General features: G+C 44.3%; 3 protein-coding genes and 1 non-coding gene across 4 annotated transcripts; 2 read left to right on the top strand and 2 right to left on the bottom strand.

Annotated features, from left to right (window-relative positions):
• Window positions 1-9,884: 9,884 nt before the first annotated feature.
• Window positions 9,885-14,935, bottom strand: LOC130523725 (uncharacterized). Its single transcript, XM_057029223.1, has 2 exons — window positions 11,980-14,935; window positions 9,885-10,433 (listed from the first exon to the last, which is right to left on the bottom strand). Exon 1 carries the CDS (start codon window positions 14,381-14,383, stop codon window positions 13,376-13,378), a length of 1,008 nt encoding a protein of 335 aa, XP_056885203.1. The 5' UTR covers window positions 14,384-14,935; the 3' UTR covers window positions 9,885-10,433; window positions 11,980-13,375.
• A 2,034-nt stretch (window positions 14,936-16,969) lies between these two features.
• On the top strand, window positions 16,970-17,088 carry LOC130525102 (5S ribosomal RNA). Its single transcript, XR_008950378.1, has one exon. It is a non-coding gene; the product is annotated as a 5S ribosomal RNA (ribosomal RNA).
• Window positions 17,089-17,745: 657 nt separating this feature from the next.
• On the top strand, window positions 17,746-18,550 carry LOC130523730 (alpha-1-antitrypsin homolog). The gene is made up of 3 exons (XM_057029229.1): window positions 17,746-17,969; window positions 18,062-18,209; window positions 18,292-18,550. The coding sequence occupies exons 1-3, from the start codon at window positions 17,788-17,790 to the stop codon at window positions 18,484-18,486; spliced, it is 525 nt and encodes a 174-aa protein (XP_056885209.1). The 5' UTR covers window positions 17,746-17,787; the 3' UTR covers window positions 18,487-18,550.
• A 7,729-nt stretch (window positions 18,551-26,279) lies between these two features.
• On the bottom strand, window positions 26,280-27,187 carry LOC130523735 (protein NLRC3-like; the record flags this gene model as incomplete). The annotated part of the gene is made up of 1 exon (XM_057029233.1): window positions 26,280-27,187. A coding segment is annotated over one exon (843 nt), but the record flags the coding sequence as incomplete, so codon positions are not given.
• Window positions 27,188-27,201: the final 14 nt, after the last annotated feature.

The following is a 27,201-nucleotide window of genomic DNA, read 5'->3' as shown; positions in this document are numbered from 1 at the left end:
AAAGCTAACTTTCAGATACCCATAAAATGGCAAAAGGGAAGGTGGACACTGAGAACCGGGGGTTCAAACAAGGTGGGAGTGGAGCACATGTTCACGGAGGCAGCTGGGAAACCTGGGTGTCTTCTGAGTGGAGAAAGGGTGGCGGTAATGAAAGAATATCATCTGAGACGGCATCATGAAGCTAAACACGCGGACAAAGACAAGAATATGGACATGGAACAAAAGCTACAGAAGGTTGAGGAATTAAAACCAGGCCTCAAATCTGGACAGGCTCTGTTCAGAAAAGCCAAATCTCAAAGCGAGGCTGCTGTCAAGGCCAGTTTGATTCTGGCAGAAGAGATCGCTCAATCAGCCCGGCCATTTCCAGAGGGGGATCTCATCAAACACTGCATGCTTAAAGTTTGTGAGCAAGTTTGCCCAGACAAAAGGCAACTCTTTTTAAACGGGAGCCTGAGCAGAAACACCATTGTTGTCCCTCAATCTAAAAGAGCAGCTGGAGAAAAAGGGGAAAGATTTCATGGCATCTTCCCTGGCTGTGGATGAGAGCAGCGACATTAGAGGGGACTCCAGCCTCAACGTGACAGAGGAGTTTCTGGCGTTACGTCCTGTGCACGGCACAACCACAGGACATGATTTGTATGAAGAGGTGTCAAGATGTGGAAATGAGATGGAGCTGCCTCGGGAAAAACTGGTGGGTTGGACAACAGACGGAGCAGCTGCCATGTGTGGACACAGGAGTGGACTGGTGGCCAAGATACAGGAGAAGATGCAGGAGGAAAACGTTACGGCTGAACTGACAGCTCATCATTGCATCATACACCTGGAATCGTTGTGTGCTGAAGCCCTGGACATGGAACATGGAATGTTCACCATCACGCACGCAGGGAACTTTATCAGAGCCAAAGGTTTAATTCAGCGCCAGTTCAAGGCGTTTCTGAGCCAGTGGCAAACGCAGCGTGGTGATTTGCCCCATCACACTGAGGTGCGATGGCTAAGCCAGGGAAAGGTGCTGCAAAGATGTTTCCAGCTTCCTGAGGAGATCGGATGTTCTTGGATAGCAAAGGGAAAGACACAACTCAACTCCCAGACCAAAGGTTCTTGAGGTGGAAAGCTCAGCACCAAAGCTCCAAATGGAGGTGATTGAGCTCCAATGCAGTGATGCCCTGAAGGCAACACATGGGGCAGTGGGTGCTGCGGAGTTTGCCCGTTTCCTCCCCGACACACATCCAGGCTGCTCCAACGTTGCCTGTGTTTGGCAGCACAGACCTGCGGGAACAACTGCTTTCTTTGATGAAGCTGAACAAAACATCACACAGAAGTGGACTTCCTGCTGAACACCTTCACTCAATTGTGAGGAGTTCCTCAGCTCAGAGCCGGACCCCCAACATTGATGAACTCGTCCAAAAGATGAGACACCACCAAGTATCAGCCTCAAACAAGTGAACATTAAGCTGCAATAACACATTTACAATTATTACTCAGCTCAAGTTTAAAAGTTAAAGGTAAATATTTTTCACTGCACATGTGCCTTTTCCTTGAAGAAAGTGTTGTTTTTGCTTCATAGATTTTTGCACTTTATGTTATTGTATTTCAATCCAATTATGTTCTAAAAATATTTCAGTTGAGTGAATGATAGAAAATTGCTGTTATCATTTTTTTCTTTGAAGTAAATTTAGCCCACTTTTGCTAAATGAGAAAATCTACTGATGGTGCCTTGAATAATACCGCTTCATTCATTTAATGTTCATGTTATGGGGATTTTATAGAAAGCAAATTTGTCTTTTGTGCCTCTTGAAAATTAAAAATGACTGACAGAGCCATAAGAAACTATTGCTTTATTTATCTGATCATATTGTAAAATATTTGTTAGGTTTTCAGTTGGTTCAGTTTGGTTCACTAGAATATATGCGGTGATTTTAAAATTTTCCAATGAACATTGGATCAGTCTGACAGAAACATGGCTGTGCCATGGGCTCACCAGTATCCCCCATAGTTGCCAACCTATACATGGAGAAGGTGGAATCCCAGGCCCTGACATCCTTCACAGGAACTGCACCAAGCCACTGGTTCAGGTATGTGGACGACACCTGGGTCAAAATTCAAACACAAGAATTCGAAGCGTTCTCCGATCACCTCAACAAAACAGACGAACATGTAAAATTCACCCGGGAAGATGTAAAAGGAAACAGTCTGGCCTTTCTGGACTGCGCAGTCAAGATCACTGAGGACAGAAATCTCACCATCGAAGTCTACAGAAAACCTACACATACCGACCAGTACCTCCAGTTTGACTCTCACCACCCACTGGAACACAAGTTGGGAGTGATCAGAATTTTACATGCTCGTCTGTTTTGTTGAGGTGATCGGAGAACGCTTCCAATTCTTGTGTTTGAATTTTGACCCAGGTGTCATCAACATACCTGAACCAGTGGCTTGGCGCAGTTCCTGTGAAGGATGTCAGGGCCTGGGATTCCACCTTCTCCATGTATAGGTTGGCAACTATGGGGGATACTGGTGAGCCCATGGCACAGCCATGTTTCTGCCTGTAGAAGCCTTCTCTGTACTGGAAATAGGTGGTGTTCAAACACAGGTCCAGCATGGTGCAGATTTGGGCCGGTGTTAAGGTTGTTCTTTCTGTAAGATTCTTGTCCAATAGAAGGTGCTTGTGGATGGTGTCTATGGCGCTGGCAGTGGGGATGCACGTGAAGAGTGACGTGACATCATAAGATACCATAGTCTCTTCTGGAAGTAGTGTGAGTCCACTGACTTTTTGAGCAAAGTCTTGGGAGTTTTTGATGTGGTGTGGGGTGTTGCCAACCATGGGCGACAAGATGGAGGCCAAGTATTTGGAAATGTTGTAGGTTACAGAATTGATACTGCTTACTATGGGTCTGAGAGGGGTCCCTGGTTTGTGGATCTTGGGCAATCCATAAATGCAAGGGATGGTTTCTCCTGGATATAGACGGTAGTATTGTGGTCTGTCAATGGCTTTATCCTTTTCCAGTTTCTGTAGTAAGTCTACCACCTTCTTCTTGTATGAGCTGGTGGGGTCTCGCTTGAGTTTCTCATATGTGGCGGTATCTGTCAGGAGACTGAGTATCTTGGTGTCATAGTCAGTGGTATTGAGTACGACCGTGCACCTACCTTTGTCAGCTGGTAAGATGGTGATGTTCTTGTCCTTGGCTAAGGATGCAATGGCTCTTTTTTCCTCATTCGTGATATTGGAGGTGGGAGGTTTTGCACTAGCAAGAGCGGCTGTTACTTTGAGTCTAATCTGTTCTGCTTCTGCTTCCGGGAGTTTGTTGTTTCTGATGGCAGTCTCAGTGGCTGTGATGAGTTCGACAGTCGGTACCTCTTCAGGGGTGACTGAAAAATTCAAACCTTTGGACAGCACTTCCTCCTCGGTTTGTGTGAGCTCCCTGTCTGATAGTTTTTTTACCCATTTCTCCCGTTGTGAGTCAGACAGGGATGTGTCATGGTTGGAGAAGGGGTTGGTTCCGCTGGGGTTGTGTTTTGCCAGTAGGGTGGTGAATTTTCGGATCTGACGTTCCTTGGTCCTGGTGTGTTGGGTGTACTGAGTATTTTACATGATTTATTATTTGTACAAACGTGGTGCAAAGTAATTCATGATTTGTTAAAAAATGTCAGTGGCTGGTAAAAATGGGACATTGTGATTTCCTAGGACTGTTGGAGCAGTGATCATTTTAAAATGGTTTTGAACATTTTATTTCAATTTGAAAAACACTTGCACTAAGACAAAATATAGAAATAAAGTGTTGCATATTGATATTCATCTGTTCCCGATCTTGTTAAATCATTGTTGATATTGATTGTGAGGAATCATTAACATGATCAGTGTCTTTGCAGAGATGAATATCATTAACTATTAATAATGACATTTAGTTAAAGGTAAATTGAGCAAATTGGCTATTTCAGAAGTGTGTATCAGACTGGTGGCCCTTCACATGATTCAGTACCCAGGAAGTAGCTCTCCGTCTCAAAAAGGTTGGTGACCCCTGCACTAGACTACATGCGGTCATTTTAAAATGTTTCAATGAACATTGGATCAGTCTGGCCCTCGGCTTGGAGCTACATTTTTATTTGGCCCTCTGTCCATTTGACTTTGACACCCCTGATTTAAATGAATCAGTAAGTTTCCATCAGTGGTTAAAAATCCGATGAATGTGATCATCAAAATGCACAAATTCTGTCTTAAATCAGTATCAGCCGTCTTTGTTCATTTAAATATATGGAGCAGTGATCCAGGATTAAACGTTGCTGTTGTCCAAGATTACTGACTGATCCATGATGTGTAACAGATTTCTATTATATCGATTAACATGAATGTTTGCATTGAAATTGGACAGAAATCTGCAGAATGTAAACTGTATAAAAGTTCACTTTCACAGAAACAGTTGCCGTCTCATTATGGGCTGTAACTGTAGGAGCTCCAGCTTACGTCATTAGAATCTACATGATTCAGTTTATCATGCTTTTAGTGCTCTTTTGACTGAATTTTACCAGGTAAAAATGTACCTTTTCTGCCCCCAATACAAGAGTTCCTCTGTGTTCTAAGACTTTAAAGAAATGCATTTAAAAACTTAAAAGGAGGCCAGATTTCCTACAAAAGCCTGGTTTGACCAGCAAGTCTGGCTCATTTACAGTTATTGATGAGCTCTTTTTCTGTGATATCTGTCATTTAAGTCCTAAAAAGCTATTTAAGGGTCGTTTTCCTTCCACTTCTCAATCACCGACGTGTCCAACTTCACAGGACCTGCCCAAAGGTTCCCGTTTCTGTCATCCTCGCAAAAACGGACTAAAAGGACGCTTCTCCGGGTCATCCAGCTCACGGTGTCCAGGCAGCTCACTTTCTCTGTCGGGTAGACGATCTTCCCACAGCGGGCGCACTGAGGGTTCATCCTCGGAACCTCCTCCGCGGTCTCCTCCGCTTCTTTAAAACAGATATAGTTGCCGTCGCCGGCAGCCGAGCGCCACAAGTTCCAGCAAACGTTTGACAACCAGCAGCGACGACCAAATGTAGAGATACAAGTCAGTAGGAGACAGACGGAGCCTCTGTGGACGCACGAAGGAGCCGCGTCCGGGCTGGAGACTCGCTGATGCTGCGCTGACAACCACCGTCAGTGACAAGCTAGCGAGAGTTAGCTCACGAGACCGGAAACTAGCGACAGCAACCGGAAGTAAACAAAGGAGCAGACAACTTTGCGTTCAAGTTTCATTCAAATATGCAAATAAAGAGTAAAATAACAAATACATTTAAACTTAACAAAAAATATAAAGACTCATCAACTTTATTTATACCCAAAATGTAGTTTCTGTCATTACATAAACTTCCTCATGCAAATATTTCGACAGTATGATATTAAGCTTAGAATTACACAAATGTATTTTTAACTTATGCCAAAATGTACATGTAAAAATGTTTTGATCCTCAGTCACATAACACAAAGCAGATAAACACATAAGGAAACACAGTAAAGTTTCAAATTTAAAAAAATATCAAATCTAAAATATATTCACAAAATAAGCATAAAAATTAAATTGAGAATCTGTGACTGTGTACTTCGCAATCCCTTGCTTATTCTAAGATGATTCTTTTTCTTATTTTAATTATTCCGTTTTTAGAATAGTTTATGGTTGAAGCCAGAACCTCTGAACGGAGGAATTTTAAAGTCTTGTTTAATGTGAAGAGGGATAAATAATTAAACTATTAGACTATTTCAGACACTTTCAGCCTCAGCTGTATCTTTTATTATTATTTATTTTTTGTTTGTTTTTTTTTAACAAAAAGCATCTTTACTCTTTGGCCCTATCTACTGTCTGTTGTGTTTCTAATTTGATCCAGCTGGTTGTGTTAGCTTTACCTGCGCAGAGGTTCCTGCTACAATCAGGAACAAACTCCACTTGTTTATTCTCACAGTCTGCTGATAAAATCTATTCTTGTTCTCCCAAAGCTGCAGAAAGCAGCAGTGGGCCTGACTTCATGCTACACCTACAAACCTGAGAATGGAGCCGAGCTTTATTGCTAAACAGGATTTGGGGTTTTTTGTCCGTGCTAAATGGAAAGTGTTTGTCCTTTGGTGGTCCAACAGGACAACGATTTGGATGGATGGATGATTTGACGTTATTGATAATAAAAACAGCTGAAAATGGAAGCGGAGATGTTTCAGAGCACCAGAGTTCAGAAAGAGTTTCTAATCAAACACCGCCTTTATCTTTCAAAATATGGTTTCAACCCCTTTAACATGATCAAATAGTCATAATAATGAACAAGTATCACGTGTCTGTTATTTATACTTGAATTCGTTATGTTTAATACATTTCCGTGTGTGTACAACCACCTCCTCAGCAACGATGCCCAATTCAACGTGACCTACTACTGCAACGTTCTGGTGGATTCAACAGGTCTCTGCTACTGGTCACCACCCGCCATCTTCAGATCGTCCTGCTCCATCAGCGTCAAATATTTCCCCTTTGACTGGCAGAACTGCACGCTCAAATTCACGTATGCACGGGCAGGATTTTTCATTGTTGTTTGAAACGCAAACAAACTGTGACATGATGTTTTAAACTGAGCTGAGTCAAGATTTTATAGAATCTAAACACATATGAGAGGAGAAAAAGGTGCAAAAATAAAATGCACGGTGCAGCTAAACTCTCCCAGTAGGAAAAAAGGCTTTTTAAATTCTGAACTGCATTTCCCATGTTGCCTTGCAGCTCTCTAACGTACAATGCCAAAGAGATCAGGTTGCTCCTGAAGGAAGACATAGTCAATGAAACCAAGTGGACGGTTGAATGGATCATTATTGATCCTGCAAGCTTCACAGGTAACCAAGTAATGATTAATTTCCATTTATTTTTATTTTTTACTGCATACAGTCCTGGAGCTTGTGGGTGACTTTCAGTGTACTGGATGCTGTTGATACATGCAGAGAAGTTGTTTTCCCCAGAGCCTGAGCCTTCAGACTGGCTGCAGCTCCAACCAGACTGACAGTCATAACTTCATCACTTGTGTCTGAACTCTGGCTTTGACCAACAGAGAATGGTGAGTGGGAGATCATCCACCGACCCGCCAAGAGAAACACCTACAAACACATTCCCATGGAGAGCAACAAGCATCAGGACATCACCTTCTACCTGGTCATCAGACGCAAACCTCTCTTCTACGTGGTCAACATCATCATCCCCTGCGTGCTCATCTCCTTCCTGGCCTCGCTGGTCTACTACCTGCCCACAGACAGTCAGTGCAGAGTCACAGAACGTATTGAAGCCAGCGTCAGGCAGATTAACAGTCTGGGAACTTTTCAGAATCACAACTACATGAACTGAGTTAACCTTCAACAGCACCCAAAGAATCAGACATTATAGCTGAATATCACGTCAGCACGGGACAACACAGCTAATAAAGCAGCAAACATCGGTAGTGGGCGGAGCTGAGGGGCCGCCATTAATCGAGAAACATTAATTAGCTCCCAACAGATTTTTGAATATATTTTAAAAAGGATAATAAAAATGTGTGTGTGTGTGTCGGTGGTGAGAAATTGACACTGTCCATCTCGATGCTGCTCGCTCAGTCTGTCTTCCTACTCTTGATCTCTCAAAGGCTCCAGAAACATCCACGTCCGTTCCTCTTATTGTGAAGTAGGTAAACGCACCATTTACTCCACTTTAACTCTGAATCAGATATATTCTGCTTCTCCAAACTATATATACATTAGGGCTGCAGAACCAGGTGACAACCGGCTGAGATTTAAAAAATGGAAAACATCTGAGTGTGTTTGTGTGTTGAAGATATTTGATGCTCATCATGGTGGTGGTGACGGTGGTGGTGCTGAACTGTGTGGTCGTCCTCAACCTCCACTTCAGGACGCCGAGCACGCACGTCATGTCTGAGTGGACCAAACAGGTAAGACACACACATCCTGTTGTCCCTTTGTTGAACAGATGAACATCAGGATATATGAACATATGACTGAATAACATGAAAGAGGATATATGAACATGTGACTTAATAAGATATGAAAGAGGATATATGAACATATGACTTATAACATATGAAAGAGGATATATGAACATATGACTTAATAAGATATGAAAGAGGATATATGAACATGTGACTTAATCACATATGAAAGAGGATATATGAACATATGACTTAATAACATATGAAAGAGGATATATGAACATGTGACTTAATAAGATATGAAAGAGGATATATGAACATATGACTTAATAACATGAAAGAGGATATATGAACATGTGACTTAATAACATATGAAAGAGGATATATGAACATATGACTTAATAACATGAAAGAGGATATATGAACATGTGACTTAATAAGATATGAAAGAGGATATATGAACATATGACTTAATAACATGAAAGAGGATATATGAACATATGACTTAATAACATTTGAAAGAGGATATATGAACCTATGACTTAAAAACATATAAAGAGGATATATGAACATATGACTTAATAACATATGAAAGAGGATATATGAACATGTGACTTAATAACATATGAAAGAGGATATATGAACATGTGACTTAATAACATATAAAGAGGATATATGAACATGTGGTTTTTCCACTATAACACACAGACATACACACATCAGTATCAGTGTTCCAAATCCTGTTTTCTTTTTCTGCCAGCTCTTCCTCCAGCGATTACCCCTCATCTTGCGCATGTCCCGCCCTGCTGAGGCAGAGCCGTACTGGGATGGAGCGTTACCGCGGCGATCCAGCTCAGTGGGCTACATTGCCTCGGCTGAGGAGTACGACAGTGTGAAGTCCCGCAGTGAGCTGATGTTTGAGAAACAGTCTGGGAGACACGGACTGGTGACCCGAGTCACACACGCTGCCAGTACGTTTCCAGAAACATTTAAACACATGAGATATAGAAGCATCAGTAGCTTCATTTGAGTTCTGAGCTTTGGTGTCTGTGTGGAGCTGTGAAACCACAAGAAGAGGGAGGAGCCATCAGCTGTACGCAGAGATCAAGCCGGCTGTGGATGGAGCCACTACATCATTAAACACATGCGCAACAAGAACGACTACAATGAGCTCAGATGGTTCAAACAGAGTCCTCAACCCAAAGTCTGATTTAAAAAGATCGAAAGTGGCGTAAATGTCTGGTCCTGACAGGAGAAGGATAACTGGAGCGGCATCGCTCGTACAGTAGACCGACTCTGCCTCTTCCTGGTTACCCCGGTGATGACCTTTGGCACCGTAATCATCTTTCTGAGGGGAATCTGTAACCAACCTCCTCATCTGCCCTTCAAAGGAGCCCCGCATGACTCCAGAGAGGAGAACCCACGCCTGCTGTGATGCACACACACGCCAGGGCTTTTTCCATCGCCATCGTTTCTCTGGGGAAATGTTGCATTTCTTTATCTTAATAACAACAAATCTTGAATGGCAATTTTAGAATATTTTATAGGGAAGTGAAATATGTTTGGACCTCTCATCAGGCAAAGAGAAAGTTGTTAAGAACTGCTCTAAAAACACCACCTCAGGGGGACTATATCCAAATCTCTCCCTTTACTGATGGGACGTTGAACGTCAATACGCGGATTCATACATTTAGAACTGGACGTTGCACCAGAACTGGAAGCGCGGACTGATACATTTTAACAGCGGTCCTGCTTCAGCCCTCCGGGGTTAATAACAAAATACGAAAAATACGAAAATTTTAGTTTTGGAAACATTGTTGTCGGTTGTTCGACTTGCCGGCTTTTGCAAAATTGCTAAATACGCGCTAGCATGCCTGTTTTAAGCTATCGTAGTGTGAGGGTGATGTTTGGTCACCCGCGCTGTTCGTTTACTAGACTCAGATCAACCACGCAAACAACAAGAGGCCTTGCAAGGGAGAGCCGACGAGCAGTTCAAGCTTCCTCTCTCAACTCCGTCCGTCTGCTGCTCGCTCTCCTCTTTTATTTGGTTCACACAACATTGGTATCAAAACAACTTCATGATTCCTTCTCCTCCTATCTCTACGACTTCCTCGTGTCCTTGAACATGATACCTCCCAGTGCTGGGAACATAACAGCTACAATACTTGAGTCAAACACTCATACATTCCTTTTGATTAAACATTCTAAATCTACTTACTATACTTACTATAGCATTGAAACGATAATAGTAATAACAACAATAATTCTTCTCACATTTCCCTCCTGTTTATCGTTAAATGCGTCTAGATTCTCATTGTCAGTATTACATCATTTCATTTCATGAAATTTAAATGCATTACGTCATTTTCCTAGAAACACATTTCTTACACTCAGAGTTCAACATGGGTACAGCTTAAGACATCTTAAACATTTCATTTACATCTTGCATCACATTTGTCCATTCTTCTTCTGATTCCTCTTCATCGTTGTCCAGTAGAGATCGTTCTTCCACCTGCAGCAAAGCACTAGTAACAGCCGATCCCACGAGCCAGCCAATGCAACCCCGAACAAGAGGTACTACACAGCAAGCTAGTATGGCTAATACTAGCAGCACTATCCCTATCATCATTCCTATCTTGAACAACAGTTCCCTCCACCTTGACAACATTCCTGTAAGCCAATCTGGTGGGGGACTACCATCATCAATCATAGCTCTCTGTAGTTTAGTTAAATTTTTCAATGCGCTATCTATCAGGTGACCATCCGCATCATTCTCTGGGATGAACGTACAACAGTACCATTGTCTCCTACCATTGCACACACTCCTCCCTGGGGGGCCGTTATGAGATCTAAGGCCATCCTATTCTGCAAGGTCATCAGTCTTAGTGCTGTCATTCTTCCTTGACTCCTGTGAGAGCAACTTTTGTCAAATTAGTAAATGCTTTCAACCTATAATCAACTGTTTCCAATCTCAATATGTTCTTTCCTATTCCTAGCCACGGAAAGAGTGTCATGGTCACTTTATTTCCGGTTGACCAATGCTTAAACTCTCGTGGTACATCTGTGCCCCACACTGAGTCATGTGGTTTGAACTCGTCATTCAAATCTCTCCTGGAACGCAACTGTGGTGCAGATCTAGCATTAGCAGCATAAATTATGACTGTGTGATCCTTGAGATGTACTGGAGCACACACTCCTGACCAGTTTGCTGGTAGGTCTGCATACGCATTGTGTCCACATAACCACCATCCCTTATCCACTAATTGCGTGCCTTTGTCTCCTGGCGCGAAAGCGGGATAGTTACATGTACAGTTATAACCTTCTGGACACCTCTGTGTTGCTTCATCTAAGGTATATGCACCACATAAGTGCCGGGGGTCATCAATGCACTCCTGTTCACACTGTTCGGAACTTTTCTTTTGCTGTAGACACGTTTTCCGATAAGGCCGACCAGTTGAAGTGTTAAACCTCACATCACGATTGACTCCCAGTGCGCATGACGTATAAACAACTTTACAGACATCCTTGTGTAACGACCCCAAATCTCTACCACCACTCCGTGCATAACAGTATGTGTGATTTATTGCACCTAGCACAGGGAATCTGAATCTATTGGCTTTCCCTGCCATTGTCCGTAGTGGCTCTTGGGTGCAGTTGCTGCGAGTGAACCACGTTCCGTCCAACAACTTGAGTGTGAAGTTCGTGTCACGGCTTAGCCCTATGTGGACAAAGCACTGTCCTACACTCCCTGTCATTGGTTCAGCAGTTACTCGCGGTGTATGCACAGAAACTGGTAGCATAGAACAAACATAACAACGAGAATGATTCTGTGTCCGAGCTGTGAAATTAGCATAGCGCCACCATGTATTCAAACTGTAAGTGTGTGAGGACTCTGGATTTTGTTCTAACCACGAATGTCCTAAGTGGCTAACTACGGTGCGTTTAGCGCGCGCGTAGCTCTCATCCTGTCTCAGAGCATCTTTCTGTCCCTGATTACCTCCCTCCTGTCGGAAATTCCAAAGACCAAAACTCACGAGTCCCGCCGTCACAGCACTCACCACAATTAGGAAGAACAACTTCATTTCCTTTTAGATCCTCTTCACAGGTTCCGACGGGGTTCAGCCGTTGCTGGACCTATACAGGCCGTCAGCCGTTTACGGAGAGTCCGCCACTGCTCCCTCGCCTTCACCTGGAAGAATTTTCTGTTTTTTACAATGTGAAAGGTGTATCCACGACAGTTTCCCGTCCACTCGAACTGCAGTCTTTGTGGTCAGCTGTACTTGATAAGGACCTTCCCATCTAGGCGTGTTCCACCTCTTCCGCACAAACTTCTTCACCCACACGTAGTCGCCCGGTTGAATGGGTTCCTGGGGGGTGGAATCTGTGGAAGACACAGGACTAGGCAGAACATTTACTGTATTCACACATCGGTTGAGTAACACTTTTTTCAGATAATCTGCTATTGTTTCCTCAACATGTTCTAGCTCATTTGTTGTTGCAAAGTATGGTAGGCAATAAGGCCGCCCATATAATGCTTCAAAAGGTGTGATGCCTGTTTTCTTGTGTGGTGTTATGTGCATCCATAATTTCACCAGGTCGAGACAAAACATCCAGTTCTTTCCTGTCTCGTCCATACATTTCTTCAGTCTGTTCTTAATAGTACCGTTGACTCTTTCAACCAACCCTGCACTCTGAGGGTGGTATGCGCAGTGATTCTTCAAATCAATGTCCAAGTTACTCCTACAGTTTTCACTATCTCATTTACAAAATGGCTTCCATTGTCACTCCAGATGACCTTCGGAATGCCAAACCTGGGAATGATCTCTCTACATAAAACTTTTGCTACTGTCAGTGCATCTGCTTTTGCTGTGGGGAAAATTTCTACCCACCTAGTAAATCCATCTAACACTACTAGACAATATTGTTTACCTTCACATGGTGTTAGCTGAATAAAATCTAGAAAAACTGTGTGAAATGGATGATTTGGCAATGGTGTAGTGCCTGCAGGGGCCTTAAGGGCTCCCTGTGGGCTGTGTTTTACACAAATAGCACATTGTGAACAAAAATGTTTTGAGTAGGTATGAAATCCTATAGTATAATAATGTTCATTAACCATCTGTACCATCCCTCCTGTTGAGACATGGCATGGCCCATGGCTCACTAATGCTGCCCATTTATGCATATTCCGGGGAAGGATTGGCTTGTTTCCTATGGTTAATAGTCCTTTATCATCCAGTTTGGCTCCTCGCTTCTTCCACATGGCCTTTTCCTTTTCTGGAGCACTTTGTTGCATTTCTTTCAGAATATCATTATCTGCAGGTTCTAAGGTAAATGATTCCTCATTATCAAGAAGTGTGTTGTTATTTGCTGCAGCCTTTGCGGCTCTGTCAGCAAAGGCATTGCCTTGTGAGACTGCGTCTGTGTTGTTAGTGTGTGCAGTGCATTTACATACAGCTATTTTGCGTGGCTGCTGTACTGCAGCCAATAACTTTTTAACAGTTCTGCATGCATGACCGGTTTGCCGGTCGACGTTTTCATCCCTCTTAAATTCCATTGTTGAGCAAACACAAACAGCGTGGAAAAAGCATATTGACTATCTGTATAAATGGTAACATCTTGTCCTTTGCTTAGTTCACAGGCACGTGTGAGTGCGACAAGTTCTGCAGCTTGAGCAGAATAGGAGGAGGGAAGTGATTTCGCCTCCACCACCTCAGTTGCTGTAACTACTGCATAGGCAGTTCTAGTGCGTCCACAGTCATCCTTTCTCGATGATCCATCCACAAAGAGTGTCTGTCCTGTAGTCAACGCGACATCACTGAGATCTGGTCGCGGCAGGACCTTGGTGGAGACCTCATCCAGACAGTTGTGCTGGTGTCCCTCTTCTGCGGTGGGTAGCAGCGTCGCTGGGTTTAAGGTCGTGCAGCGTCGAATCGTCAGATTCGGCTGAGATAGCAACACTGCCATACAGGAAAGATGACGTGCGGGCGACAGGAATGCTATCTTACTTTGTAGGAGCAGTATTGACACTGCATGTGGAACTATCAAAGTTAGCTCATGATATAGCACCACTCCTGCGGAGGCCTTTACTGCCTCAGATGCTGCCACCACTGCTTTAACGCATGGTGGGAGTGCACAAACTACGGGATCTAGCTTGTGGGAGTAGTAGGCCACTGGCTGCCTCTTATCTCCGTGCTTCTGCAACAAAACTGAAGTCATAAAATTACCTTTGCAATCTACAACCTGCTCAAAAGGCTTCTGATAGTCTGGCAGCTTTAACACTCCAGCACCTACAAGGGCCTGTTTTGTGTGTGTAAATGCTTCTTCAGCCTCAGGGGTCCATGTTAACACATCAGTCATTGCTAAGGGATTATCATACATCAATGCTTGTAAAGGGGCAGTTATTTTCGCATAATCTAAGATCCATGATCTGCAAAAATTCACAAGTCCTAAGAATGACATCATCTGCTTCTTTTACCCACAGATTAACCATTCTATCTACAGACCACATCCCTTCGGCTGTGGTACGAATCATCAACTGAAGCTGAGAGATAAGATCTCTTCCTAACAGATTTACGGGACATGTGGTGGAGATCACGAAAGGGGCTTTAAGTGTGATTCCACTTACAGGGTCACAAACATCTACAGGAACTGACATTCTTTCTTTAGTTATGAGACCATTTGCTGATCTCACAAAAATCTGTGTAGAAGTTGGTGCCAGGGCTATTGGATCTCTAATTACTGATTTACCTGCACCCGTGTCTACTAAGAATGTTAAAGAATTACCTAACACGGTCAGTTGTATTTCTGGTTTGCCTTCAGCAAACAGGAAGATGGTTTCTAAGTCTAAAACATCTTCTAAGTCATCTTTTTCAAATTGGTCAAATTTTGTGCCCTGATTTGTTTTAATTTTTGTGACATCTTTTTCCGGTTCTAGTCATAGCTGAGGTGGATTAGAACCTTGCTGCTGTCCTCTATTGTATCTCTGGTCACATTGTGTCTTTCTGCAATTACGTTCCCAGTGTCCATAATTTTTACAATAATGACACCGATCATTTTCACGGGAGTTGCCTCCTCCTCCCCTTCCGCCTCGGCCTCGCCCACGCCCTCGGCCTCGGCTTGGGAAAGGGTTGGCATTGAAAAACATGCCTGTTGATTGGTTCTTACTTTTTTGGCATTGTCTTTCAGCATTGTTCATAGCGGTTTAGGTTACTAGTTCCGAAATCAACTAATTGTCTCTCTACCCAGGTTTTTATCTCTGATTTTGATCCCCCATGTATAGCTTGCTTTAACTGCTGTTGATAGGGACCTTCTGGTTCTTCCGCATACGGAATTCCACTATTTTTTCGGAACACATCTTTCATTCTCATGCTATAGTCTTCAAAACTTTTGTCAGTCTTTTGTCTTGTGGCCGTAATGGCGCTGTAGTCAGCTCGTCTGGTAAAAACAGTTTGCATGCGCTCGTACAGTCTGTCAAGTCTGTCATTTAGTTCTTGGCTGCCAGGCTGCCATGGTTGTTGAGTGACTGGATCCACTGGGACCCAATCTCCTCTAACAGTGCCCCATTTCTTGCCATTAACACACATGAGGACTTGCTGGGTTTCAGTACCGTTAGTATGATAACTTCTTTTAATTTTGTAATATTGCCTGGCCTGTCTAAGTTACCATCCCAATCGAACTTAGTCATCCACAGCTGAACATATGAGCATGAACCTGGATATTTGTCTTCCATGTGTTTACATGATGCTGGAATTTCGAATTTAGCACCTTTTGTGGAATGTTGGTTGCCCATGTTTGCACTTTATCAGTTTTTATATACTTGAGTGGAGACGCCTGATCTCCCGACTGAACAACCCTCAATCCATACAGGATATCTAGTTCAGTCCCTCCGCCGTGGCCTTATAACCCCTCTTTTTTAATCAGGAGAGTATCCACCAGGCTTCTACCTCCGAGGAGGCGGGTGTATCTTGCCTCTGCTTCTCTCCTGATGGCCAGGCAGGTAATACCGCGGTATATTCCGTGTAGCGCTTTTCGTGTCTTATACTCACTCCGTTGTCTCGATGGTTTCTCTCTGAGTTGTTTTAGTGCCTTCTTCCCGTCACTGGAGATGGTCGCCCTGGGAGGGACGAAGACCGGCCTTCCGTCAACTCGTGATGAAAGGTCTTTCACTTCGGACGTCTTTTTGACTCCGGCTGCGCAGACTTCGGCGTTCGGTCGTCCCACGGCGCTCCTCTCCAGGTCTTGGGATCCGGCTCGAAGGACCAATTTTTGTGAGGGTGACGTTTGGTCACCCGCGCTGTTCATTCACTAGGCTCAGATCAACCACGCAAACAACAAGAGTGCCTTGCAAGGGAGAGCTGACGAGCAGTTCAAGCTTCCTCTCTCAACTCCGTCAGTCTGCTGCTCGCTCTCCTCTTTTATTTGGTGCACACAACATTTGTATCAAAACAACTTCATGATTCCTTCTCCTCCTATCTCTACGACTTCCTCGTGTCCTTGAACATGATACCTCCCAGTGCTGGGTACATAACAGCTACAATACTTGAGTCAAACACTCATACATTCTTTTTGATTAACATTCTAAATCTACTTACTATAATTACTATAGCATTGAAACGATAATAGTAATAACAACAATAATTCTTCTCACATGCCCAAAGCTGGATTCGAACTCTCCCTCTGGGGTCTTCAGGCGGTTTCAGTCAGGTTGTCTGTTACAGCAATTGTCAACTGGCCCGCACCGGCCCTGGATCGATTCCCGGCCATGGCCATTGCTTTTAAGTGGATTTCATTTATCGGAGTTGAATCTTGTTTGATTTTTTTGAAGGCGTTTCACCTCTCATCCAAGAGCCGTTCGAGGCAGATTTGATGATATGACGCTCATAGGCTATATAGCCTTTTCTTTTTGGGGGGAATGGATTGGAGGCTGCTCCAACATTGAGGTTTGGACTGTGACAAAGCAAAATGGACAACCTCCACCAGAATAAGTGTTTCAAGAAAATAAGTTTGAGCGTATTAACTTCAAAAGGCCATTTTCTTGCACCTGCTCTCGCTTACGGCCATACCACCCTGAGAACGCCCAATCTCGTCCGATCTCGGAAGCTGAGCGAGGTCGGGCCTGGTTAATACTTGGATGGGAGACCGCCTGGGAATACCAGGTGCTGTAAGCTTTTTGCACTCCTCCACTGGGTCAGCAGAGGCTGAACATTGAGATTTAATGTTGCACTATTGTACATAGTTTGAGATTTAATATTTTATGAGTGTGTGTGTGTGTGTGTTTGTGTGTGTGTGTGTGCGTCCGTGTGTGTGCGTCCGTGTGTGTGTGTTTGTGTTTAAATAAAATGAATTTTCCACTTTGGTCCACACTATTGTCAACATTTCTGTCTTCGCAAAAGCCAACTCAGATTCCTGAATGAAAACAACATCTAAAGAACTCAAGTATCATACTAACAACACTAATATTCCATCTGTCTATCCCCAACTGAATTAACTCCACACCTATCTCATCAGATTATTTGTAACAGAATAAGCAGATAACGTAGCATTTCCCTGTTCATATCTGCTACTTGCAATTTAGAAAGCGAGATTATGGGGTTACTGGAAATGTCTCTTTATTGAATAGGGACATAGAAAACTTTATTTTGTGGGTGTGTAATTTACCTATTGTATTGATTTGTCCTTAAAGTCTAATGGTGGCCAGCAAGGCTGCTGGACTCGTTCAGCCCCAGAGGTTTCACACACTGGGCCCGGGACCCCTGGGCTCCCCCCTGGGCCCTGGACTTATCTCCATACACTGCATAAATGGCTGATGCGAATGCACTTTGATGCACTAATGCACTTAAACTTTGAATTTTCAGGTTCCAGTTCAGATGATGAATATTGAGAAGAGATTTGAAACCTATCGTGACCAGATGTTTAACACATCGGTCCTTCACCTCCCATTTAACAGCTCTCACTCCATGTTGCTGCTGTTGCCGGACGACATGGCAAAACTGGAGAATGCAATTTCTGCCGCTCATGTTACCAAATGGCTGAAATGGATGAAATACAGGTGTGGAAAATGGAGACTCAACGGCTAACTCTTGGTTATTGATGTGGCGGTTGGCTCCTGTCCGTCACCTCATGGTTGTGTCTGTTCCCCAGGAAATACAGTGTTTATATTCCCAAATTCTCCATCAAAACGTCATACTCACTGAAGACTGTGTTGACTGAAATGGGGATGGTAGACATGTTTGGTGACAGAGCAGACTTGAGTGGTATTGCAGAGGGGCAACAACTGGCAGTCTCAGACGTAGAGATGTAAAACAGGAACAGCATCAACAATGAGCACAGATTTCTTTCTGACAATTAATTATGTCTGGTATTTCTTGTAGGTTGTCCATCAAGCTACCCTGGATGTTGATGAGGCTGGAGCCACTGCCGCAGCTGCTACAGGCATCACAATAACACTTCACTCCTATAATTATGTTCCAGTCCTGAAGTTCAATCGTCCCTTCATGGTTATCATCACTGACCACAGCTCAGATAATATCCTCTTCATGGGCAAGATTACCAACCCAAACATCTGATGCACTAAATGCCGGTTTTGCACAATAAGAATTGCATCACATATAAAGAGCCTTAAAAAAGAAACATTTGCCTTGTAGAGTCTCACTTATTAGAATGTTTCTGAATCAGCTCTAAAAATAAAATAAGTGGCTGAATAGCACAATTTTAATCTGGTTTGAGACGGGGCTCCCGCTGTGAGCGGCCGACTACAGACAGGGCTCCCGCTGTGAGCGGCCGACTACAGACGGGGCTCCCGCTGTGAGCGGCCGACTACAGACGGGACTCCCGCTATGAGCCGACTACAGACGGGGCTCCCGCTAGGAGCAGCCGACTACAGACGGGGCTCCCGCTGTGGGCGGCCGACTACGGACGGGGCTCCCGCTGTGAGCGGCCGACTACGGACGGGGCTCCCGCTGTGAGCGGCCGACTACGGACGGGGCTCCCGCTAGGAGCGGCCGACTACAGACGGGGCTCTCGCTGTGAGCGGCCGACTACAGACGGGGCTCCCGCTGTGAGCGGCCCACTACAGACGGGGCTCCCGCTGTGAGCGGCCGACTACAGACGGGGCTCCCGCTAGGAGCGGCCGACTACAGACGGGGCTCTCGCTGTGAGCGGCCGACTACGGACGGGGCTCCCGCTGTGAGCGGCCCACTACAGACGGGGCTCCCCCTGTGAGCGGCCGACTACCCGCCCTGCTGAGGCAGAGCCGTCTGGGATGGAGCGTTACCGCGGCGATCCAGCTCAGTGGGCTACATTGCCTCGGCTGAGGAGTACGACAGTGTGAAGTCCCGCAGTGAGCTGATGTTTGAGAAACAGTCTGGGAGACACGGACTGGTGACCCGAGTCACACACGCTGCCAGTACGTTCCAGAAACATTTAAACACATGAGATATAGAAGCATAAGTAGCTTCATTTGAGTTCTGAGCTTTGGTGTCTGTGTGGAGCTGTGAAACCACAAGAAGAGGGAGGAGCCATCAGCTGTACGCAGAGATCAAGCCGGCTGTGGATGGAGCCACTACATCATTAAACACATGCGCAACAAACGACGACAATGAGCTCAGAGTCCTCAACCCAAAGTCTGATTTAAAAAGATCAAAAGTGGCGTAAATGTCTCGTCCTGACAGGAGAAGGATAACTGGAGCGGCATCGCTCGTACAGTAGACCGACTCTGCCTCTTCCTGGTTACCCCGGTGATGACCTTTGGCACCGTAATCGTCTTTCTGACAGGAATCTGTAACCAACCTCCTCATCTGCCCTTCAAAGGAGCCCCGCATGACTCCAGAGAGGAGAACCCACGCCTGCTGTGATGCACACACACAGCCAGGGCTTTTTCCATCGCCATCGCTTCTCTGGGGGAAATGTTGCATTTCTTTATCTTCATAACAACAAATCTTGAATGGCAAATTTTAGAGTATTTTATAGGGAAGTGAAATAATGTTTGGACCTCTTATCGGGCAAAGAGAAGTTGTTAAGAACTGCTCTAAAAACACCACCTCAGGGGGACTATATCCAAATCTCTCCGTTTACTGATGGGACGTTGAAACGTCAATACGTGGATTCATACATTTAGAACTGGACGTTGCACCAGAACTGGAAGCGCGGACTGATACATTTTTATCAGCGGTCCTGCTTCAGCCTCCGGGGTTTAATAACAAATACGAAAAATATGAAAATTTTAATTTTGGAAACATTGTTGTCGGTTGCCGGCTTTTGCAAAATTGCTAAATACGCGCTAGCATGCATGTTTTTAAGCTATCGTAGCGGTATGTTTTACCATGCCCGCGCCCTATAATCCGGAGCACCTGATGTATGTGTTAAATACAGAAACAGCACCCGTAACTGAGGCTGCACCTTTTAGTACGGTGCGCCCTTTGGTCGCGAACATACGGGATATAGAACATAGGGCACGTTTGTGCGTGATATCACTCCGCGTCTGCACAACGACCACAACCTCCTATCTTTAGTATTGCTGCGCCAACTGGTGGTCTTTTGGGTTGAGGATAACGGTGATCTATATGTAGCTATATGTAGCTATAGCGTCATTGGCCTCCACTCCAGCCACTCCTGGTAGTTCCTCAAAAACACTGAGTTTCTAGTGGATGCACAATCTGTGGAAGCCAACATAGAAACTTCTGAAGAGCCAAAGTTTTTGCAACAAAAATATAGTCCCCAATTAGGTTGTTTTGTTATCACACGACCCCGTCCCCATTATCTTAAGAGAATATAAAAGAATGAGTGGAGACAGAAGAGAGAATGAGACGTTTTTGGCGCGTGTCGCTCTTGATTTAGTGTTTATTTTTGCAGTAAACTTAAAGGAGGCCTTTTCACTTTATGTTTGATTAAATTTAAGCTGATATTCCATTCTTGACATCTTTAAATTTACAGTATTCATGGGAGATTTATTTGGTCATTTTGCTTCTTTTTATTTCCCACATTTATTCATAGTTTTTATTAGATTGCAATAAATCCTATAACATTGAACAGACTGACTAAAGTCAAATGACCTGCGGTTCCCACCGATAGCCGTCATTCTGATGGTTTTTGCTGGCTGCAGCTGAAATATTCCAATGCTCCATGTCACAGAGACAGTAAATACTAAACCCTAAAGATTCTGAAGGCATGATGTAAAATAGTAACGTATAATACAGACATTTGAAGAGACAATTAAGAGAATGTTTTCATGCTTCTAAGAGTGGCCGAGGAGCCATTTAGAACTTTATAAAGATGCATTGTGTGATACCAGGAACTAATTTAACTTCAAGGCGAAGCTGCTTCTGCTTTGTCGACCATCGACTGATCTCCTGAAAGTCCACCAGCGCTTTTTAAAAACTGAATTTTTCATCTCTGGAGGGAGTAGACGGCAGATGTTTCCACAGATGTTCTTCACCAGTGGTCAGTGAGTGATGCAGCAGATGAGGGGAGTTGACTGGCTCCAACCAGAAATGACTCAATGTCTCCAGCCCATAGTGTGGATTCTCTACGAGATCAGACAGCAGCTTCACTCCTGGATCCTGCAGATTGTTGAACATGAGGTCCAGTTCTCTGAGATGGGAGGGATTGGACCTCAGCGCCGAGGCCAGAGAGTCACAGCTGGTCTCTGATAAGCTGCAGGTCCTTAATCTAAATAAAGAAGGGAAACTTTTATAAGGTTATAAGTGAAACCAGTATTAATCTAAAAGGTTAATCAAAGGCATGATCTGTAAATATTTAACTTAGTTACAGGTTAAAAAATGATAGTAATATGTAATTACCACAATTCCAACCTCTCAGGTTTGCACTGTTCCAAAGGAGAATATATATTGTTCTGGCCCTCACTCTTCCCAGGTTCTCCCACCTCTTTCCCTCCCATCTCATCATGGAGATCCATCTCACCTGTGGCTCATCTTTAAAGGCACAACCTGTCTTAGATGACTTCCTGTCTCCCTCACCATCTCCCTCCTCGTTGGCTGGTGTCTACCAGGCACCCTCACCTAGTTTTGTCTAATTTTGGTTACCATCTGTCGGCTTTTTCATTGTCCTCAAATCAATTTATCATGAATAAGTGGTCCCCGTGTGGCCCTCCCTCCTGAAGGAACTGGGCACAACACACACACTCAGAAAGTGTGAGGACCCTCGGATGGAATAATGGACATTTTTGAGAATGGTGTTTACCTCAGAGATTCCAGTCGGCAGTTTGGAAAGTGGAGAAAACCACAGAGCAGCTTCACTCCTGGATCCTGCAGCTGGTTATGACTCAGGTCCAGTTCTCTGAGATGGGAGGGATTGGACCTCAGCGCCGAGGCCAGAGAGCCACAGCTGATCTCTGATAAGCTGCAGTCAATCAATCTGAAAAATGCAGGATGAGGTTATACGGTGCAGGTCTGCATGTTATCTGCGTCAGTACTAAACCTACGTTAGTTCTTAGTTGGGTCAGACCTGAATTCACGATATTACAAGGAATTTTTTTAATGTGGTGCATCACAGCAGTGTTGAGAACAGCCTCACTTCACCATCTTAGCAGCTGGTATATAGGTAGAAAAATGAAGACTGACCTGAGCCTCTCCAGTTTACAGTTTGGACTCTCCAGTCCAGAACAGAGCCGCTCCACTCCTGAATCCTGCAGATGGTTTCCACTCAGGTCCAGAACCCTCAGATGGGAGAGGTTGGACTTCAGAGCTGAGGCCACAGAATCACAGCTGGTCTCTGATAAACTGCAGCCCCAAAGGCTAAAATAACAATTATTTTGAGAGAAGACAAATAAAAATCAACATGTACCAGAGCAAAACACAGCTTCCAAGCAACAAACCTCTGGTCCTGCACCGGCTTATCTGCCGTATGTTCCTATTTTGGGTTCTTTCAGGGCGGTTGGACAAGATCTCCAGCGTATGTAAAGTGTGTGTGGGTCAAAATACCTTCCAGTTTGTGAGACCACATTTCTCAATAGCACTCAACTCTTGTCAGGAGTTGGGACAAAGCGACCCACTCCTGACAGCTTGTGGGCGATGCTGCAGCGACCCTGCAATCCCTACACTCTCTGGTGAAACCAAATCAAAGGTTTTAGACACTGCTGGATGCTGGAAGGGTGGCTATAGTCTGGACGCAGAGTTCCCCTGACTGCACATTTCTCCAACAATGATTGGCAGCTGGTGTCACTTGTTCTCCAGATGAGAGAAGGAAAGAGAGCCCCCCCACAGTGTGTTTGATTGCCCCACTGCAAGCTCAATGCTGCCAGAAAACATTGCAGGAGCATCAATTCCCCTCAGGGCATCAACAAGGAGCTCAGGAAAAGGTGCAGCTGCCACCTACTAGAGACAAGCACACTGAGCTGAGATTCAAAGCCCTCTCCTCCCAAGAGAAGAGCTTGTTTGTTGGAGGCTCTTCTGGGCGATACCTGGTGCCACAGCTCCAGCTCAGCCCGTCTCTGGAGCTGAGGTGGAGCTTAGCAAGTTTCATGGTTCTCCACCACTTCCTCTCACTGAGGACCTTCTCAGCTGGTGGTTTCTGCTCCACCTTCCAAGTTGAGCAGGTGATACTTCTGCATTCCTGCCACCAGTGTCTCTGCAGAAAGACTCTTCTCTACTGTTTTATATTAGATTGTAGAAAATTAGGATTTTTGGTTGTTGATCTTAGATGTTGTTGACTAAGAGCAGGTTTTTCTTTAATAACATAGAGAGATTCGATGAGAAGAGCAAATGTATTATTTTATGAGCTACTTCCACTACTATTATACACATACTTCCATATTGTCTTAGATTGCAAGCTGCATTTATTGCATCGTTCATAGAAGTCATATTTGTGAGGAGAAAAACTCCAATAAGGTCATTTTCTTTAATGACCATTACAACAGAAGGAGGCGATGAACAAACAGATTTATATAAAAATGTGTGAAAACTTATGTGGATGGACCTTTTTAAAATGGTTGCATTGTGTAGAATCGGTGTAGAATCAACTTGTTGACTTCTGATTTGGACTCCAATGGAAGTGAGGTGCAACAATTGTGGATGCTGAAAGCTTCAGATCTTCATGAAGGTTTCTGTGGTTGGACTGACCTGCTGCCCCTTTAAGAGGGAGGCAGGTTTGGGCTTCTGGCTGGAATGAAGCCACCTCAGATGAGAATGACTGCAGGCTTTCGGTACCAAGGTTTAACAGGGTGCTCACTTCACACTTGGGCTTTTCTCTTTTTTGGGATGGCTTTTCTCAGTAGAGAAGGGGCATGGCACACTGCAGCAGCTTTCTTTTTGGGTTTCTAGTTTTCCTTCTGATCTTTAAAAGACAGGAAGAACCATTTTTGATTGGTCTGAATGTTTGGGCGGTTTTGTGGCCAGCCTAAAATAAAACAAGACAAATCTACAACTGATACTTCCTTTCTAGTCATTGATGACCATCCTCACATGGGACAGATTTCCACAACCAATTTAATACTGCAAATCTGTCCTGTGTGGTCTTTTTTCTGAGAACTGTAACACTACGTTTATAACAAAGATCAACATGGAAACAGTTATTGTCTAACTAGTTACACCTGGGAAAGTACTGGATCATCTCTGACTGACCTGAGAGTCTCCAGCTTACAGAGAGGATCCTGCAGAGAAAACCACAGAGCAGCTTCACTCCTGGATCCTTCAGCTGGTTCCTACTCAGGTCCATCTCTCAGATGGGAGGGATTGGACCTCAGCGCCGAGGCCAGAGAGTCACAGCTGATCTCTGATAACCTGCAGTCACTCAGCCTGGAAAAGGAATAAATGGGGCAAATAAAAACACATTTCTAAATCTGAAAATGAAGAGAAAAGCAGAAAATGTAAAGAAATTTAGAAAAGACCAACAGAGGCCTCCTGACCTGAGCGTCTCCAGTCTGCAGTTTGGATGCATCATTGCAGAAGACAGTAACTTTACTGTCAGGCTTTGTTCGATTAAGCTCAGCTCCCGTAGATGAGAAGGGTTTGACGTCATTGCTGAGGCCACAACTTCCCAATGACTCTTTGAAAGAAAACTACCAGACAGTCTGTTGTGTATGAAACAAAAATAGTGAGTCAAACTTTGGGATTTCTCATCAACTTATCTGAGAATCTACCTCAACACAAATGTAGCTCATTTCCTGGAAAAGCTAAATTCAACACCGTAGAGCAACAGTTTGAACGACCATCAGATCTGAAATGCAACTGAATTATTCTCAACATTTGTCTTATTTTAGAACAGCTCATAATTACTCAATATTTAAAATGATTATAGCAAATGGTTTAAAGAAACGTGCATCTTTTTATCTGTCTATCGGCTCTTTGGATATTTTGCATTTCATCCAATTTGTACGATGGTGCGTCAAGTCTTAATTCAGCGATCCGATCGATGACATCAGAGTCTCTGGTTGCATCGATTGCCCTCAGCTTCTGTTATATCTGCCTGTTTCCCTTCAAATCATTTTCACTGCACCTTTTGTTGCTAGTGATGAAGTTGCCACCTAACGGGTGTGGAAAGGGTCAAACAACTTTGTGGGTCACATAAAGGCTCCAAACGGAACCGCCACAAAGACCTAAAACACCCATTTAAACCAACGAGGCCGGCTGTTTTTACGTTGAACAAATGAAGCAAAATAGTCACGTGTCATTAGTTAAAATGTGTTTTTCTGTTGTTTGAATACGATGTATACAACAAACAAAAGTGATTTAATGACATGACAGTAATTTCATGATAGTCAGTTAACTTGTGGCTCCTATTATTCCTGCCTTATGTTGGTTTGTCTGGATTGACCTTTGAACTTATATCCAGCCAGTGTTGAACATTTCTGGATGAATTGTTGTGTTTTTAATTTATGGACGCTGCAATGGAGATAAAGAATTGAAGGAATGACCACTGGAGGGGGTATTGCTACCTGACATGATCCACTCGCTTGATTTAAACGCCGATGTCCGGCCCCAAAAATCTTTACTTACTCGGCCTTCCTGCAGTTCCTCACAGCTGGAATCAGGCGACGTCGTCCCTCATCTGAGGTGTTGTACTGCTGCAGGTTCAGCTCATCCAGAACCTCCTCTGACATCTGCAGCAGGTAGGCCAGAGCTGAACAGTGGATCTCTGACAGTCTCCTCGTGATTTCTTCTCTGACTTCAGGAACTCTTGGATCTCCTGATGGACTGACTGATCCTTCATCTCCATCAGACAGTGGAAGATGTTGATGCTTCTGTCTGGGGAGATTTTATAACTGTCTCCTCCTTCAGGTTGTTGAGGACCTTCTGGATGGTTTCTGGGTGGCTGTTCCTCTGATCCAACAGTCCACCCAAGATCCTCTGATTGGACTCCAGAGAGAGACCATGAAGGAAGCGAACAAACAAGTCCAGGTGGCCATTTACACTTTCAAGAGATTTCATTAGTGCTCTCCTGAGGAAGTCATCAAGAGATATGGCTGGATCGTTATTTGTGAACAACCATGAAAACCAGGAAAAGGGGTTTGGTTTGGAATATTTTAGGAACTGATTTATAACCTGTGTCTTTCCTGGTGTAACGGTGGAACATGTAGACGGCAGCCAGAAACTCCTGAACGCTCAGATGAACAAAGCAGTAGACTGATTTCTGGAAGATCACACTCTCTCTTTTGAAGATCTCTGTACAAACTCCTGAGTACACCGACACCTCGGAGACGTCCAGTCCACATCGCTCCAGGTCTTCTGAGTAGAACATGATGTTTCCTTTCTCCAGATGTTCAAACGCCAGCCGACCCAACTTCAGAAGGAGTTCTTTGTCAGCCTCAGTCAGTTCCTCTGGTCTCTGCTTTCCTCCATACTTCTGCTTCTTCCTCTTTATCTGAACCCTCAGGAAGTGTGAGTAGAGGTCAGTCAGGGTTTTGGGCAGCTCTCCTCTCTGGTCTCTGGTCATCATGTCCTCCAGAACTATAGCAGTGATCCAGCAGAAAACTGGGATCAGACACATGATGTGGAGGCTCCTGGAGGCCTTGATGTGTGAGATGATTCTCTTGGACAGATCTTCATCACTGAACCTCCTCCTGAAGTACTCCTCCTTCTGGGAGTCAGTGAAGCCTCGTACTTCTGTGATCCTGTCAACACACGAGGGAGGAATCTGATAGGCTGCTGCAGGTCTGGAGGTGATCCAGATGAGAGCTGAGGGAAGCAGGTTCCCCTGGATGAGGTTCACCAGGAGCACGCCAACGGACGATACTTGTGTGACATCAGAGATGAGCTGATGGTTGTTGAAACCCAGTGAAAATCTGCTTTCATCCAGGCCATCAAAGATGAACAGAAGTTCCAGACAGT

This window comes from Takifugu flavidus, chromosome 4, assembly GCF_003711565.1.
Source record: "Takifugu flavidus isolate HTHZ2018 chromosome 4, ASM371156v2, whole genome shotgun sequence".
Classification (NCBI taxonomy): Eukaryota; Metazoa; Chordata; class Actinopteri; order Tetraodontiformes; family Tetraodontidae; genus Takifugu; species Takifugu flavidus.
This window is presented reverse-complemented; position numbering and strand designations above follow the sequence as displayed.